Here is a 19,335-nt window from a genome sequence, read left to right on the forward strand (position 1 = left end):
TTCGCCAGTGACGTAGTATATTTTTCGCAAAGGTGTATATAGTGACGGATACAGAGGGGGGGGCCATGGAGTCAGGCCCTAAGAAATTTTATATTGTATTAGGTTTTTGAGTTAAAAATCGCGCCCTAAAAAGCATATACTACATTACTTTTTATTTGCCCCAAAAATAAATTACATATTCGCCCCTGGTCTAGGTGATGATTTAGACCACAAAATTTCAGCAATGAACTCTTATGTCATTTTGGAGTAATTTCAAAATTATTTATTCTTTGTTACCATTTCAGCACCCTGTATTTCGGTAACTAAGTCAGAAAAGACTATTATGATTTATAATAGTTTTTAAATTAAGAATGCCAGCAATCATCCCCAAAGTGTGTGAAAATACTTTTGAATCACTAGTATCCAAGTAATAAGAATCCTAAATTCGCCAAGAAATGTGAAGTGTGCTGTGGAAAATAAAAGAACATATTTTTATTTATTGGGAGCTAGCTAATAAAAATATTTTAATGGCATTTTGACGTTTATGTCTAAAGTGCTTTTTATTTAAACAAAACTTTTGCTGCCTTGCGCTGATTGTCTGGAGATTTATTTAGTTGTTAGTAAAGAAATCATTAAAAAGCTTAATTCAAGTTCCAGAATGTTTTCAACCTCAATAAAAAACGATGAAAATATTAATTTTTAACTACTATATCCCTATAACTAACTATAAAAGAAAGCTGTTCTTCTTGTCCTCCTAGTCGTTAATTCTTTTTTCTCTACATATTTATCCTGTAACAAATACGTAATAAATGTTGAAGTAACTAAACTAAATAATTTGAAATTTTCCATCCCTGGATCTTGCGTAATAAATGAGAATTCAGCGAATTTTTCATCCCTCCTCTCTAAGTAATTAGGAACATTTTTTTGTGACCTAAAAAATTCGGATTTTTTGAACAAAGGAAGTAGACTTGATAAGAGTTAATGCAGTTTTACCTTCAAGCCCTTGAAGGGTTTGGAAAACTTTTGAACAAGTCGTTAATTCTTTTCCTCGAACTGTCCAAGATATTTATTGTCTCAAATATTTTACTGCTCGAACTTCGATCATAAATCCTCGTATTTTAAAAGTAAATATTGGGATAAAATATAGTCCATTTATTTGTTTTTTTTTGTGGAAATGTAACGTGATTCAGTGAAAATCCTCGAACTATGTAACAAGTTTCGCAATCTTTTTATTTAGTTTTCTTCGATTTTTCAATTTGAAAAGTAAACTTTGCCGTGCTGTTTGGTTCTTGTTGATTGTCTGGAGATTTATTTAGTTGTTAGTAAAGAAGTCATTAAAAAACTTAGTTCAAGTTTTAGAATGTTTTCAATCTCAATAGATAACGATGAAAATATTAATTTTTAACTACTATATTCCTGTAATTAACTATAAAAGAAAGCTGTTCTTCTTGTCCTCTTACGTCGTTAATTCTTTTTTCTCTACATATTTATCCTGTAACAAATACGTAATAAATGTTGATGTAACTAAACTAAATAATTTGAAATTTTCCATCCCTGGATCTTGCGTAATAAATTAGAATTCAGCGCATTTTTCATCCCTGCTCTCTAAGTAATTAGGAACATTTATTTGTGACCTAAAAAATACGGATTTTTTGAACAAAGGAAGTAGACTTGATATGAGTTAATGCAGTTTTACCTTCAAGCCCTTGAAGGAGTTGGAAAACTTTTGAACAAGTCGTTAATATTTTTTTCTCGAACTGTCCAAGATATTTATTGTTCCAAATATTTTACTGCTAGAACTTCGTTCATAAATCCTCGTATTTTAAAAGTAAATATTGGCATAACTATAGTCCATTTATTTTTTTTTGCCGTGGAAATGTAACGTGATTCAGTGAAAATCCTCGAACTATGTAACAAGTTTCGCAATCTTTTTATTTAGTTTTCTTCCGACTTTTCAATTTGAAAAGTAAACTTTGCCGTGCTGTTTGGTCCTCGTTGATTGTCTGGAGATTTATTTAGTTATTAGTATAGAAATCATTAAAAAACTTAGTTCAAGTTCTAGAATGTTTTCAACCTCAATAAATAACGATGAAAATATTAACTACAGTATTCCTATACCTAACTATGGAAGAAAGCCGTTGTTTTCCTTGTCCTCCTGTGTCATTAATTCTTTTTTCTCTACATACCCTGTAACAAATACGTAATAAATGTTGATGTAACTAAACTAACTAATTTGAAAATTTCCATCCCTGGATCTTGCGTAATAAATGAGAATTCAATGAATTTTTTCATCCCTCCTCTCTAAGTAATTAGGAACATTTATTTGTGACCTAAAAAATACGGATTTTTTTGAACAAAGGAAGTAGACTTGATAAGAGTTAATGCAGTTTTACCTTCAAGCCCTTGTAGGAGTTGGAAAACTTTTTGAACAAGTCGTTAATTTTTTTTTCTCAAACTGCCCAAGATATTTATTGTCCCAAATATTTTACTGCTAGAACTTCGATCATAAATCCTCGTATTTTAAAAGTAAATATTGAGATAAAATATACCTAGTACATTTATTTGTTTTTTTTGTCGTGGAAATGTAACGTGATTCAGTGAAAATCCTCCAACTATGTAACAAGTTTCGCAAGCTTTTTATTTAGTTTTCTTCCGATTTTTCAATTTGAAAATTAAACTTTGCCGTGCTGTTTGGCTTTTCTTTAAAATTCTTTAAAATTTTGACGCAATATACTTTATAGACGCAACGTCATCTTTAATATGAAATTTATATTTAATAATAGTCAAACGAAATAAATTAGAGCTTAACCAACTGTCATATTATAAATATTAAAAGGATATATATTATAAATATTTTAGTTGCTAACTTCAGGAGGTCATGTTTGACTTGATTTTAAATTTAATAAATAAATTAATCAATAATTTTGTAGTAGCTCTTAAACGTGTCAAGTGGGCTTTATGAATTTTGGTGAACCAAATACCGGTATTTGCAGGGAAAGGTTAAGGTTTAATTAAAACAAAGTAAACAATGCATTCGCCAGTTGACGTAGTATAATTTTTCGCATAAGCTGTATATAGTGACGGATACAGAGAGGGGGGGGGGGCGATGGAGCCTAGGCCCCCCATGAAATCTCTAAATTGTGTATTAGGTTTTTGGGTTAAAAATCGCGCCCTAAAAAGGCATATACTACATTACTTTTTATTTGCCCCCCCCCCCTAAGGGGGTTTGTAAAATTTTAGAACAAGTCGTTAATCCTTTTTTCTCGAACTGTCCAAGATATTTATTGTAACAAATATTTTACAGCTCGAACTTCGATCATATATCGCATTTAAACCTTAAAAAACCTTTTTTAGTTTGCTTTTTGTATAATTCTCTCCTAAAAACGTTACTGAATTCAAGACTATAATTAAAATACATTAAAAAACCTGATCTACTCCGATATCTAATTCAATCGAAGTTTGCGTATTAACTTTTCCTCCGCTTTCTACAACTCCTAAAACTATCCTCTCCCCTTATCCCTCCCACTCGTTCTTCCACTGTTCGATTAACGAAAATTTCCAAATCAAATTCCGATCCGCGCCGATATCCGGCACGATTTCCAGAATTTTTAAGCCGGAAAAACGACAGATTTATTTCGGCGGATTCGAGGAAACTCCGTCCAGGGATTTTCCACTTACGTATCGTCACAGTAAAATGCTGAAATAAATGTAGAATTAATAGTCGAGGAAGTCGTTTGGGCCCGTAGTAAAGGATTTCGTTGAAAACTGTGTGTATTTTGGTTCTTAGAGTTTAAAAGTATGTTAGAGGTAGGTTTAAAATCGACTTAAAATGTTTGTTTCTAGTAAAATGGTTAAGTAGGTTTCTGATACGAATGGGAACTAGTAAACAGAAAAGACATTCTAATAAATAACACAACACTGGAAATAGTAGAAGAACATGATATTTGGAACAACTAATACACAGCTCGGGATCTCCACTACCTGAAGAATTAAGTTAGCACGGAGTACTTATGGAAGAAACCGATTTGTGTTCAAATCTAGAATGTCGCTTTGTTTCAAGAAGAAAACATTCGACTAATGTGTAGTACCAGTCATGACCTATGCAGTCGAAACCTGGATACTTAAAACGGACATTATAAGGAAACTGCAGGTCGCAAAATGCTCAATGGAATGAAATGTGCTGAGAATAATCAAGAAAGACCGTAAAAGCATAGAGTGGATACGACAAAAGACCAAGGTAATAGATGTCATCCACAGAATCAAATCCTTCAAGTGGCAATGGGCAGGACACCTGGCAAGAAGGACGGACAACCACAAAAATTACAGCATAGGGCCCAGGGGAAATTAAGAGACCTAGAAAAAGACCAAATCTGAGATGGGATCATGATATTAGAAAATTAGCAGGGATAACTTGTGCCCGCATAGTCAACAATAGACAACAATGGGCCCAACTACAAAGAGAATATCTAAATATGCGAGGAATTGCACTATAATTGGAAATGAATAGATGGCTGAAGAATGGAGATACTGTTTCTATAATGTAGAATAAAATTCCGGAATAGTCAAAATATCCTGGTAGAATTTTTCAAAACTAATAGTGTTCTTAAAGATTCGTTAGAATAACAAGGTTGTGCTAGAAGTGTCGTTTTACACTTCTCAAAAATAATTATTATTTATTATGCCTATTAAGTAGCCTTTCTTGTCCGATAGTCAAGCAGCCTTAAGAACGATGAACTCAGTACCCATCAGTTCGAAGCTGGTTAACGAATGGCGAGAGAAGCTGAATAAATTAGACAAAGAAAGTTAAAGTTCTCCTCTCCTGGGTGCCAGCCAACCAAATGTAATGAAAAGCAAACGATCTGGCTAGAAACGTAGCGTAGCCCTAACCTAACAGTTCTGCTAATTGAAACCAAGTTAAAGCAGAACTCAAGAACCTGGAAGCCTCTATCCGTAACCAGTACTGAGAACGGTTTAAGACACTCGAAGAAATTTCTCAGCACTTACGACCGAGAGAAATCAGAGATTTCTCTTGATTTAAGTAAGAACGGTCTTCGGATTTTCACGAGGTTTTAGAAAGGACACTGTCTCTTTAATGAACGCCTCAGTAGATTGAAGCTCATAATATACAACAAAGATATAATAAACAAAAATGGGTAACACCATAACACCTCATAACTCGTCGTCGTCTAACCTAACCATTCATGCCATAAACTTTGGTACGATCGATATTGGATATAGAGAACTAACAAAACCGTAGTATAACCGTCTCAGATACTGGCTTTTGTCAAAGCCGCGAGACTGTATGATGAGTTATAAACTCGTCGGATTTTTTTTGCTGTCTTTTAGAATAACATGATTTTAACACTTTGTAATTCTTGTCCTTGATCACACTCATTAACAGAATCATTACTATTTTGTTCCATTTTTTCTTAATTTTGAAAGAAATTTGCTCAAGAAATGTTCCTTGGATAAATTTAGCTTAGATATAGCAATCCTGCGCAATCCGAGTAGTCCTCATTAGGCATTTTGAAGAATAGACGGACTATTTTACTGCCAAACCAAACCAACCATGGACATATTCGGCGCCTGGCGGCTGACCAACTGGAATTTAAATTTCCCCCTGGGGATTCAGGTGGTAGCTCTACTGTAAAAAATGTCAAGTTCCCACATTTATTTATTTATTTCCTAACATTGTCATTCGTTTTGACACTTTAGTTTTGTATAACGAGTTTTTGGTGTAAATGAATTGTGTTGTGATACTTTAAGCTTAAAAGTGTTTACTAGCAGACCTTGCAGTCGAACATTGTTCTTTTTAGAACTTCTTCTAGTGCGAAGTGTACAAGATAGCTTAATAGCAGTAGTAAAACTCATCGCAACCTTATTAGAATATTTTGAACTGGAAAGCGGTAGTAATGGCCCTGGTTTTGTTGATGTAAATAATAACTGTTTGTATATTTATTATTAATTTATTTCTGTTTCCTAAAATATTTTAATTTAAAGAAAATATGTAAAAGTGGGCAACGCTGTGCCGGTCAAGCTTAATCACGTGAACTATAAGTTTATTTGATATAAACCGTAGAAATATTGACCGTATTTATTATATCTAATCATAAAACATTTTATACAAAACCCACACATTTTTTACGAGATAAATATTTGATCTTAGAGCTTTCCTTTTTATAAAAGCTTCAGTCTTCAGTCAGAAACGATTGAAAATGAAATCGCCAAAATGAAAACGGACGAATCTAGATGGAAAAACGTCAAAAAACGTTGTTTTCGCATCATCGAAGATTAATTCTGTCGAGAGCTGCCTTTCCAGATTTTTCCAGCACAATACAGAAAAAAAGAAAAGAAAAATACATCTGCAATCGGGGAAACTCTAATTACAATAATTAATTTTCTTTGCAGTGAAGCAGTTAAATAATTTCTATTTTGGTTTTACCATTTTTGAACAAATAGCGTTTTAAAAAAATTGCTCCATCTGTAGAAATTTTAAACAGCCTCTACACTATCCCCGAATTGTTTTACGAAATATTTCTGGAAATATTTCCTGAAACATTTCTAGAAATACTTTCAGAAGTAAAATTAAATATAGACCCGTATTATAAAAATTAGTTCCCACGTTTCCTGAAATTGATCGAGACGCGCCGTGATTGGTTGTTTGTTTTTTATTGTTAACCCAGATTAACAATAAAAAAAAACAAATTAAATTATTAAAAACAAGTTAAATTATTTAAAAAATTGGCATCATTTCTTATTTTTGAATATATTTATATCAAACCATGTTATTATTATATATAAAAGTTTCTTTAATTGACATCGGGTCAATCAATAATGTTCCCAATCAGCTCGATATATTGATGATGTTGCCAGTATTACTCAACAAGCAATACTACTATTTATTAATCAATTAAGGCCGCGTAAACAAACAACATATACAATTGTATATACTTATTCATTATAATAAAATTAATAATAAATATATTGTAATTATATTCCTGCAGATTGAGTGAAAAGTTTTGTTCCTAAATATCTACTCTACATATTATAAACGCGTGTAAAAATATTAATTTTGTGGAATATATATCAACATAATACGAGATGTAATTAACGAAATATCGTAACAACCGCTATGTTAGAAACGTCTAGGTTTACTTATTTCACTGAGATTTATGAAAAAAAATCCTTTGCCTCGGGTACAGATACCGTCTTGGAAATAGCTGAAAATGAAAGAAAATTGAACGAGGCAACAGGAAACGCCAAAAAAATCCCCTCATGCCCTCCTCACGAGTAGTTTTCAGGCGCTTTTAAGAATCGAAAGTAAGTCGAGGCAAACCGAAGTGGGTCAAGACAACTGGAAATGAATCGAAATGCGACGATATGCGACCTTAACCTGTTTCGAAGAGTTCTCCGCATAGTGTAGAGGCTATTTTATACTTTCACGAATAAAAACTGCTAAATTGTTATATTCATTGTTGGACTACCATTTAAGTTTAGGCATGTTGCATTTGTTCTTTGTTGTTTAACTTTTCTGTGTTTTTCTCCATATATTTTTTAATATTTTCTTTTATTTGTATCTCCGGAATATTTCTATATGGATACATACAGGGTGATTCTTAACCTATACGCATAAACTTGGGAAATTATTGCTGATGACAAATAATGACTAATAATGATAAAGAATGTTAGTAAAATATTTTTAGATTGTGAAATAATTTGAGTTTTTTTTCACAAAAATTTATCAACTTTATCAGTAAATGCATATTCATTTTAATGGAATTTACGTTTTTTGTTTGTATTTCAAATTGTTTGTTATCTCCGTAAATAAAAATATTTTACTAACTTTTTTTTTCATTATTAGTCATTATTTGTCATCAGCAATAATTTCCCAAACTTATGCGTATAGGTTAAGAATCACCCTGTACATATTCCCACAAAGCTTATTTTGCTTAAATGTGTTATTTTATTGATATTGAACATTGTAGCGATAAAATATTTCATGATTATATCAGTGACAAATATCTTCAATTCTAATGAGAATTTTTTGTTTCAGATGACGATACAGCTTCAGTGCATGGCATCATAACAACAGATGGCCTTTTCGAAGGCACCATAGTCACCCCCACCGAAGAATTTCACATAGAACCTGTCAATCGGTACTTCAACGATAGTACTTATAAGGAACCGACGTTCCATTCAATAATATACAGGGTGTCTGACGTGAAAGACCCACGTGATGGAATACCATGTGCTTCCCATAGATTTTACGAAAAGAACTTCTTGAACGATGGACCACAATATCCACATCTCAGAGAAAAAAGGTAAATAAAAATTAGTTACGGCAGTTATAATAATTACTGAAGAAATTGATTGAATTTTCTAAAATTTATTTTTAAAAACTGATACCAATTAGATACCTAGAATTTTCTTTAAATTTTAATAAATATACTTCTTATAGTCTAGCCGCTATGCCAAACATGCAATTCTCTCAAAATTATATCACACTTTAATAAATTATAATCCTTTTAGATTTATTCATAAACTTTTTATTTATTTTTACGTTGTTTGATTTTTTTCCAATTGCTAATCAAGTAATTATAATTTTAATTAAACACTTAAAATGCAGATTACTTTTTCGAATTCTTTTATCTGCGTAGTTTGGTCTTTTGCATATTTATGTATGTATGCATCTCATCTAAATTGCTTTTAGTAGAAACTTATCTTTTTTATGTAAATTCTTGTGGAAACCACAAAAGAAATCCATCTTTAAAAATATCTTTAGTAAAACTAGACGAAAATTGGGGTTATTTAAAAATACGGGGATAAAATTTTTGCTTGTAGGAGGGTGGGGAGTTAATCACTGCGACCTTATAGATCTATTTTGTCCCCTTTTCTTGAGTTATAACTCATCATAATGTCTAAAGATTTTGTCAAAAGCCAGTATCTGAGACGGTTCTACAGATGTTAGTTCTCCATCTTCGATATCAGTCATACTAAAGTTTATGGTACTAATGGTTGTCTTCTCTGCGCACTCAGTGCTGAGGTGTTTCCCCATTTTCCGCACAGAATCTGCATTCGCCGTTCCTTAGCTTCAATCTGCTGAGGTGTTCATTGAGGTGAGAGTGTCCTGTTAAAAACCCCGTGACAAGCCGAGGTTTGTTCTTACTAAAATCAAGTAAAGTCATTGATTTTTCTCGGTCCTAAATCCTGAGAGTATAATATCATTTCTTCGAGTATCTTAGACCGTTGGAAGATTCCCATTCCAGGTTACGTATGGTGTCTTTCAGGTTCTTGAGTACTGCTTTAAGTTGTTACCATTTGTGAAGCGAACGATTTTGGTCCTTGTGGCAGAATGGTTCTGGTGGAGTGTTCGCTCCTTTTCTAGTTAGATCTTTGTTTTTTAATACCTGCTATCCCTTTGTGGGCTGGTACCCGGAGTAGACGGACTTTATTTTCTTTGCCTCATATGTTCAGCTTCTCAAGGCATTCTTTAACTAATTTCGAATTGATGGTTACAGAGTTGATCACTCTTAATGCTCCTGAACTTCCGATAGTTCTTCTCTAAGATAAGTTATACGCATCTTAGATCATCAAGATTGAAAGAAATTGTTTTTTTGTTCTAGGTGGTTACTGCAAGGGGAAGCAAAACAACCCTACGACGATGATTTGTACTTGTCAAACCGAACTCGAAGACCTTTCATGACGACTTTCGACATTAATCACCAACAAATCGACGAAGAACTGGAGATAGGCAACAGGACCAATCAGGTGGACGCTTCGGCGTTGATATTCAAAAACGTCTTCAAAAGGGCAACGATAGATCCTAAGAAAACGACGTGCATGCTATATCTCCAGGTATGAGTTTATCAAATTTACTAATTGCACACGGATTTTTAGGGAATCTCTTTAATTGTGAGTCAGTTTTTTAGTCGGTGAATGTCCGTTTTCCAATCATATTTCTAGTAAATACAGTGGCTTTAATTGTGGTTAAATGTGATTTTGTTAACTGGCGGTCGCCAGAAAAATAGCCAAAAAAGCGTAGCACTTCCAATTTTTTACATTCGACATTTTTTAAAGCCTGAAAAAATAATGTAGGACAATATCCGCCTTTAGAGATTTATTTTTAACTGTGTTTTGACTGTGTTTTTTTATCGATAATAAAGTCAGTTGGTTTAAATATTAATAAACGTGTCTCATGTCTCTTTAAGTTATGACATAGTCATAGAATTGAGTGGGTTCATAATATCACATCACTAGCAGACCATTTCAGGACAAACTTATAAACACCCTCTGCACTATGCCCGAAATGTTTCACGAAATATTTGTGGAACTATTTTGTGAAACATTTCGCAAAGCATTTCTCGATATCCTTCCAGAAGACAGAATATTTCACTGAGATATTTCACTGAAATTTATGAAAAAAAGTCCTTTGTCTCGAGTATAGATACCGATACGTTTTGGAAACAGTTCGAAACGAAACGAAATTGAACGAGACAACAGGAAACTCCAAAAAATCCCTTCATATGCCCTTTTCCGCAATTTGGCGAGTTGTTTTGAGATGCTTTTAAGAAACTAAAGTAGATCGATACCAATCGAAATAGCTCAAGTCAACCGAAGATAAACCGAAACGCGACCTTAACCTGCTTCGAACTATTCTCCGAATAGTGTAGGGCGTGTAATAGACGTTCTAGAATATTTGTTTATGTAATTGTAACGTGTTTATTTACATCGTTATTTTTTCACATTTTTGAGGAATATTATTTTACATAAAATATGATAACTTGTAATTGAAGAGTGGAAATACCAGGGAGTAAGTGCCAAATTTTTCAATATTAAGTTATTACATTAGAAACGTAATAAATACTATGCTGCATCTTTTAACATAAGTTACAAGTGCCAAGCGAAAGCGTTTATTGTTTATGTATATTATATGTATTTTAAAAAATTATTAGTTTCAGTTCTACTGTGTTTTTCCGTAACCACCGTAATAACACGGCCGGACAGCTGTGACGTAAAAATCTCGTGACGTCACCAACTGGAGGCCCAACTCTATTTATTTTTTTTATTTACGGAAAAAATCATACTAGTCAATAAATGTTATCTCTCACTTTTTATCAGTCAAATTATATAGAATATTTTAAGTTCACAATAGTGTATAATATGAGAAAAAAAACAATAAAAAAATATATATTTTTATAGTATATATTATGTATTTTATCGATATTTCACGCCCCCTGCTCGTGTGGCGGCGCCTGTCGTAGCGCGTAGCGGAGTGGTATTGCCGCAGTTGACAGTCATCGATCTATCGGTAGGTGTGCGGATGTGGTAATTATAAACGATAATAGAAGGGTGAAAAAAGTTATAAAATAAAAAAAAAAAAAAAAAAAAAAAAAAAAAAAATTATAGTAAAAATATAATAATTCTAAAAGTATAATGCCTATAATGTTTAAATAATAAGATGTGAATATTATATTTAAAGCTATATTTCTTCTGTTTTTCAAATATATTTTATAAATATTTTCTAAAGCTTTTATTTATCTTTTACCTCACCTCATACCTTTCATATTTGAAAGTTACATAAACTACACCCCTCCCAATACGCGCCTGCCCATTTCCATTTAGATGAAGTTTTGATACCTATATCCTTTTCGCTTCTTTGATATACAGCCATCTGTGTAGTTGGGAAACTGTTTTAGTATTCGGAAATTTTCGCAGCCAGTAAAGTTTTCCACACACACACACTCACTCGAGCTCAAGAGACGTTTTTCGTGGCTAGATTTTCTTTTCCCGGTTTCGTTTTTTACCGCAGCCAGCTTGAAGGAAATTGTTATTTTCCGATCTGGTTGGTTTTCAATTTTTAGGGTTTTTCTGGTTTGGACAGACTGTGTGTTAAATCTATTTATGATTTTTTGTGGAGTTGAACTTACGAGAAGTTGGTTATTTTTTTTTAAATTTTCTGGTGAGTTCTATTACAAAAGTTTTTGTGTTAAAGTTGAATGTGTGAATTAATAGTATATTTGTAATTCTTAAAAACATAGTAATAAAATTAAAAAAGTTTCAGAATTTGTAGGAAATTTTATGCAAATTCCGAAAATATACACCTTTGAGGGCTTAGCTACCTTGGCTTTGTGAGAAAATTAATTATTGGACCCTTGTTTTTAGCTATTTTTGAAGAGGGTAAAAACGCCCCCTATGTCTGTTACTGTTCCCGTAAGACTACAATAGTCTATATTTTCTTTTTCTACACCTTTTGGTTAGCAAATAACAGCAAAAATTGGTGACATCGCCAACTTTCATGACTATGTATGGAAAAAAGTCGAAAAAATGCCCATTTTTGCTATTTTTGCGATTTTTTCAAAGGCCTTAGAACCTAACCAGTTAAAAATTATATAGGTGACGCCCTCTATAAGTAGGAGTCATATTGACATCAAAATGAAATTTCTCATGTCAAAAAACTTCCAGACACCAATTTTCATCTAAATTTTGATGTTACTTCAGAAACTATTTGGAAAAAATCGGAATAAAATGAAACTTCTGCATCCTGTATCTCTAAAACTAACTATTTTAGGACATATGTACATTTATACGAACTTTTTTACATATCTTTATCTATAAAATATGCTACCGAAGTTTCCGGAATACAGTTCGGACCACCCTGTATATTACTGGTATCTATTACTATTACTTGTAATACTAAAAAAAGTCAAATTTAGAATCAACAATGATTACTACCAAATAACATTTATGACGAAAAATAAAAAGGCTTTATTTTATTTCTATGGTTTTCATGCTTCAATGGTAAATAAACAAAAAAAATGTGGAATAAAAATCAACTGATATGTAAAATTAATGCAGCTGCTCAAAATTGAAAACACCATTATGTTCTGCTTTGATATTGTCCTCTTGTATGCTAATATTTTAAAATTTTGGTCATGTTAACAAAATATATTCAGTTTTTTCAATGGTTTATTACAATCCTGACATAATAGAGTTGTCAACAGCAATATACACCGTTGAGTTTGTTAATATTCAGAATATTTTGTGCTAAATTAAATTCGGTTAAATGTAGCTTTATATATAGAGGTTTTTATATTGTTTATCAAATGTGCTTGATGTTGAAATATTGCCAATATAGTATAATATAAAACTACTAGAATGAAAACCAACACAAATATTGAATGTTGGATATATAAAACAACAAATATCATTAAAAGTCTTATCGTATGTATATATAAATATCGTCGTAAAAATTAATTATTCTAAATAAAACTATTACACAAATAATTTTAAAGTTTGTAGAAAAAAAAGCCAACGTCAAGGTTGTTGCATCTCCCCTACTCTCTTTAAAATATGCGTTGGAGTCGCTTTAAAAAACTGCAAAAGAAAGATCCGTGAGATTGACAATGAATGTTTGTTCACACTTCAATTCGCAGACGATCAAATAATAGTCTCCCATGACAAAGATCATATGCAATATATTATGCTAAGAAACATTATTGAGGAATACGGAGAATGGGGGTTTAACAGTTAACATAGACAAAACAAAATATCTATGTACAGGCACACAAGAAGGAAATTTGAACTTGGACAACGGTCAAGAAATTATTTAGTGTCAGAGTATAAATACCTAAGAATTTCATTTGATAACCTGGAAATGATGGCAGAGAAACAAAGAAAATGATTATCAACGCAAAAAAAATAATCGAATATCTAAATGGAATGGAGCAAATCAATAACAAGGCGAAGAAATTTCAACATATATGAGACCATGATAAAGAGCAGCCTTCTATATGGAGCAGAAACATGGAGAAAAACTGAGCAATACAAGAAGAGGATAGAGGCAATTCGAAGATCAATGGGAATTTCCAGAAAACAACGAATAAAAAATAATACTATAAAAAACAAATGGGTATAGATGGCACGATAACAGAGGATATAGAGAGAAAGCAGCTGATCTGACTACGGACATGTAGAGCAAATGAAGAATACAAGATGGCACAAGAAAATAATCAATTGACAACCAAAGGGCAGAAAAAACAAGGAAGACCGAAGCTGGAATGGCAAAAAAACGTAGACAAAGCGATGAGTGAAAGAAACCTGTCGACAGAGGATTGTACGAAGAGAACAGGCTGGAAATTGGGTATAGGACAACGTAGAAAAACGTTTTAAACTGACTAATATAAATATATATAGAAAAAAAGCATCCCTATAGTTAAATTAAACCCTGTAATGTTTTATAGTGGTGTTAAATCCATAAACCACCCCTCCCAGACCCTGTTTTACCCCCCGCACGGTTTAACCTGTACTTTAATTATTTATGGACTGTAAATTTGGCATATCTGGCACAACGCGACCGAATTATGAGCGTGTAGATTCGAGGAATGTTATGGAGCGGCGTAAATCATTCAAATTTTCCAGATAAATCGCCGCTTTTCACTTTGACCACCGTTAATTTTACACTGGGAAATGGGGCAACTGATATTTACAATGCAGATGATTAGGTATTTTCATACAAAGTATTTTTACAACAACTATTTCAGTTTCTTATGTCTCTTTTTAAGTTTCATTCAGCTTTTGTTGAAATTTAAATGTTTTCTTGATTTTTAGTAAAAAAATTCTAAAAAAACTTCATTAAGCAGCAAAGTTTAAAGAAATAAACACATTTTTTTCAGATACTGAATGAGATTTTGGGTGTATATTAGGGTCTGCGTTATTTACCAAGTTGAACATTTCTCTCACGACGCAACGCCCCCTAAATTTTTAGTTTATTGTCAAAAAAAAAAATAACAGACCATTGTAAACCCTTAATATTCACAATAAACCTTGCCCCAAAGACGATCCATTTTCCATTTAAATTACATGGGAATTTGCCACTTTTTGCAAATATTTTTTTTCTCTCGATCTTTTTCTCTCGCAGCCATGATAATCATATGTTCTACAGAATTGAACGCTCTACAAAAAAGGTTTCTCACAATTTTTCGACAATCCTACTCCTTCAAAAGTTATTCACGGTTAAAATTAACTACTCGTTAAATTCCTAATTTTTTCAACTTTTTTGACAAAATTATAATTATTTTTGAAAATCTAATCTAGAACAACCGACCTTCAATCAGCAGATTTTGCTTGTTTTTTTTTATTTGAAAAAAAAAGCAAATATTCCTGTCTATAAATAATAAATATCTGGCGATTTTCGACCTGGGCTGTAGGTAATGAATTATTGCTGTTCCACGCCCAGCAATAATTCATTTTTTTTTATCATCGACGACCATAAATTAAAGGGGGGAATTCTCGTAAATTTTGGCGCAATAAAAGTTTTTTCGAAAAGCAAATTGCGTCAGTTAGCGATAGTTTTTTGAGGCCGGCTGGCCGTAGCTCTGAACGAATTAAAATTTTGTGGAAATTCGCTGAAATATTCCCGCTTTTTAGTTTTAATTTTCGGGTTTTTGGAGCTTATGGGGCACGATATTACGGTAAAAAATGTAATTTTATAATGTAAAACGGTTTTATAGTGTAGTGAAGTCGTCAGTTATTGTTCGACATTATGCTTTTTAAAATCAAAGAAAGATTCTAAGAATATCCTCAGAGATGCCAAAAAAACGGAACGGTTCAAATTTAAAGTGTTATATTTTTGCTATTTTTAGTCATATTTTCATGATTTTGCTATGATCGTGAATCAATCACTGCAGGAGTACTCTCAGAGACGAACCAGGAGGGACTCTGGTAAGTAAGTAAGGATTTTTATAATATTTATATTATACGACTTATGTCACCTTTAACGAATCGCTTGCTTTGCCAGAAGACAACTCTTGTTTTATCTGGACCCTGTAGTGGTGGTGTTCATTGGCGGGCCATTCGACAGATAGATTTTTTGCTTTTTTGTTGTTTTTTGGGTCACTCTAGGAACGTATCTTTACCTCGTATCTGCCAAATTTACCTTACCTTATCTTTATCTTATTTTGGCGGATGCATTATCTTTGTTCCTGGGTGACATAATCTTTTCTTTTAGTTTTATTATCTGTCAATTGCCACATTTATCGTTTTCGTATCTTATCCTATCTTTCTATTTACCTTTATCTTCCTATCTAGTTTTTAATTTATCTTTTAATATCGCATTTTAGTATTAACTTTTGTTCTAATTTAAATTTTCATATATTTTCTAGTTTTTTTTATCTTACATATTTTTTATTTTTTTACACGTGTCTACAAATTAAATCAAATAATTTACTGTAACAATATATATTTTTTTTCAAGTCGTACCGAAGTGATTGTGGTGGTCTGGAATTTTTCTAGAGAGAGAGCAAAATATTTTTCTTTTTTATATTTTTTTTTAATTCTATATTTATATTCTTTATATTCTTTAAATAATTTGGACAATCTTTTCAATTATAACTTAATTTAAACTGTCATTGTCTATTTTCTTTTTACATTTTAATTATAAGATTTTTATTATAATAATTAGTAGTTGGATTTAGATATTGATTATTGTTTATTTGAATCACTAATATGTTGTTTACAATTAGAAGTTATTTTTATTGTACCTTCATTGGCAACCAACAGACAGTTCAATTGGTAATTTAGACCCACCACCACAAAACTGGGTACTTATCAATTTTGTTGAGTAGAATACTGCTGTTTGTTATCTTCTAGGAAGATACGAGAATTGACCCTCCCCATAAGTAGCTCACGCACTGAGACTGGTGGAGTCTCACAAGCTCTCCAACGTTAGCAGGACAATCACGCTACCCACCAGCGGACGAGTGCAGCGAAGAGGGTGAGGCTTTCTCCCAACCAACCGAAGCAGAAACACTTAAGTATTCCAGTTGCATATCTAATCTCATATAATCGAGACTGTCACAGCCAATTACATTGATTGTTTATAATTGTTAATTAGAAAAATAAGTCATTAATGAAATTTTCTATTGTCTTATTTAATTCCAAAGCATACTTCCACAAACCAGTAACTTTTAGAATTTTGTGGGTTATAAAGGATCTTTTCATTTTAAAAAGCATATGTTGAGTTCTATCTCAAAAAGCAGCTACAATAATTTTTCTCATGTTGTCGACAATAGTTGGTCGAGTGTTTTAAACACTGTCTTTAACATATCCCCATAAAAAAACCAGACTAGATAAAATTAGGAGCATTTAAGTATTCTATTAATTATTGGTGAATGCTCACTGCACTCACCAACTAATGGAATCATATCAATTCTCTCTGATATAGGATAAGTTTGCATTTTCGGCAAATTTCTGAGATTTTTTTTTTGTTTTAACAGCCACAAAATGATAACTAAAAAAAAGTTTTTTTGTGTCGTTTTTTTTGCATCTGAGAGTGTATAGTATAAACGTATGGGGAACAATAGCGAAATATCCGCCTCAAATTCCAAATACTTGGGATTAGGGTGACTTTTCTCGAGTAGGAATGCCGCAAATCTGGAGCCGATTTTCCTGATGCCGGCAAATCTCCGTAAAAGTGAAACGGGACAAAGATAGAACGACGAGCGCGCGTGCACCTCGAGATTTTCGTGGGAAATCTCGGGAAATTGAACCGGTTTTCCACCAGATATTGCCGCTCGATCTCCCTTAATTTCACCAGGGTTGGGTGTGTTTGTCGTAAATTGGGAAATTTGATTTAAAAAAAATATAATTTTTAACCCCAATCAATAATATATAACCTTTGAATAAAAATATTAAGGAAGTTTTTTTCCCGCATGTCTTTTAATTGCTTCCATTTTTGAAAATTTTTGTATTCCTTCTCATAAGTTATTCGGAATTTAAATGGAAGTAGTTTGGATATGGCGTTTGTCGCCTCAGCCTGAATATTTGTTGGTAATTTACTTATTTCGTTTTGAGCCCAATTCAATCAGCAATCGACACAAAAGAGAATTAAAAAATATTGACTCAAAACTGACAACTAAAGAGACAGCTTTATTTATTTGTCAAACTACATAGAAACCAACGCCATCCCAGCAGAATATTTTTTCTACTCGTAATAAATTCGTGGAAATCATAGTTTCTGAATATTTTTTAAAACGTAACTCGCTACGGAAAAGAATTGTTTTATACACGACGATAAAATACCATTTTGTCGTCTTGTATAGAAAAACTATTTTTCTTTGTTTGTTTTTTTTTGTTTCCGACGACGGAAAGAGATATACTGTCCGATACATTAAGCATTTTTTTGTCCGTCAGGCAAATTTGTTTATTAGTATAACACAAAAAATAACTATTTTATTTTGTAGATTTTTTTACAGTGGCAAAATACCCATAGAACTTTTTTGGAGAGATGAATCCGCCACAGAGGTATAAACATTTAAAAAGAAATTGTAACCGTTTTAAGATTTTTAATATTATCACATTTTGCATAATTTTTCTGGCTATGAGAGTCGTTTTCTTTTTTATTCTTATTTTACTTTACCGTTGCCCTTGGTTGTTTAGTACCTAACGTAGTTTCCATTTGTAATGTAACAAATGTAGTAAAATATTTTTTTTTCTGATTTATCCAGCCCTGGTTGTAACTTCGCAAAGCGTCTCCTGGAAGACACTGGCGTCTTTCTGTCCCATTCATAGCGAAATTACTAGCATACGTCGTGTCAGGGTTAGCTACATTTAACATTAATTACTCTACCGCTTCACCGCGATAGAATGTTTTGGTTTTATTAACGGCTAGATGTCGCTGGGACCCGCCTGAAGATGTCGCCTAGGGTTAATCGTTTCTTTAATCGTAAACCTCGCTTAGAGATGATATTTAGTAGGAAAATTACTCAAAATACGGAATAGCTTATACAGGGTGGGTCTTAAATAAGTCCAATATTATTTTACGTTAAGTTTTGATGCCCTCTAGCGGACAAACGAAGCACTTTTGTAGAAAGGTAAATTGTGTCCAGTGACCTATTCTGATTCCAAAAATACGTAGTAGTTTTATGTCCACGGAACATTGGGACACCCTGTAATATTTAAGGGCTTCAATGTTTGACCTGTTTTTGATGATGGTTAAAAATTCCCTTAAATCACATACTTCACTCGTGAAGTCACATTTTTACGCGTAAGAGCAATATTTTCTTGATGTACGCATTTTATTTAGTTAATAACAGTAGTTTTATCAAAGTGGGTGACTTCTAGTGAAGAAAGTGAAGTTTTTTCCCAAGCGCATTAAAGATAGTCGCCATATCTCCAGATCTATTCACTTCTAGACATGTAAATACTGACTCAAGATTCTCTTTTGCCGACACTGTATATTATTATAAGAAAATTTGTATTAAATAATAGTTATTTTTTATACAAGACGATAAAATGGTATTTTATCGTTGACCGAAAAGATTAATTCACGAGCGATGAAATTGCGAGTGAATTAATTTC

The 19,335-nt window shown here is 32.4% G+C and overlaps 1 protein-coding gene across 1 annotated transcript in view; it reads left to right on the top strand.

Moving 5' to 3' along the window:
* LOC115882775 (disintegrin and metalloproteinase domain-containing protein 10-like) overlaps window positions 1-19,335 on the top strand; it is a gene marked incomplete in the record, with an annotated part of 294,844 nt that overhangs the window by 166,378 nt on the left and 109,131 nt on the right. The window contains 2 exon segments of the mRNA XM_030901016.1: window positions 8,033-8,300; window positions 9,603-9,834. Coding sequence (XP_030756876.1) covers window positions 8,033-8,300; window positions 9,603-9,834 — 500 coding nt within the window.

The sequence above is a fragment of the Sitophilus oryzae genome, unplaced genomic scaffold (genome assembly GCF_002938485.1).
Source record: "Sitophilus oryzae breed Bouriz unplaced genomic scaffold, Soryzae_2.0 scaffold_179_pilon_pilon, whole genome shotgun sequence".
NCBI lineage: Eukaryota > Metazoa > Arthropoda > Insecta > Coleoptera > Curculionidae > Sitophilus > Sitophilus oryzae.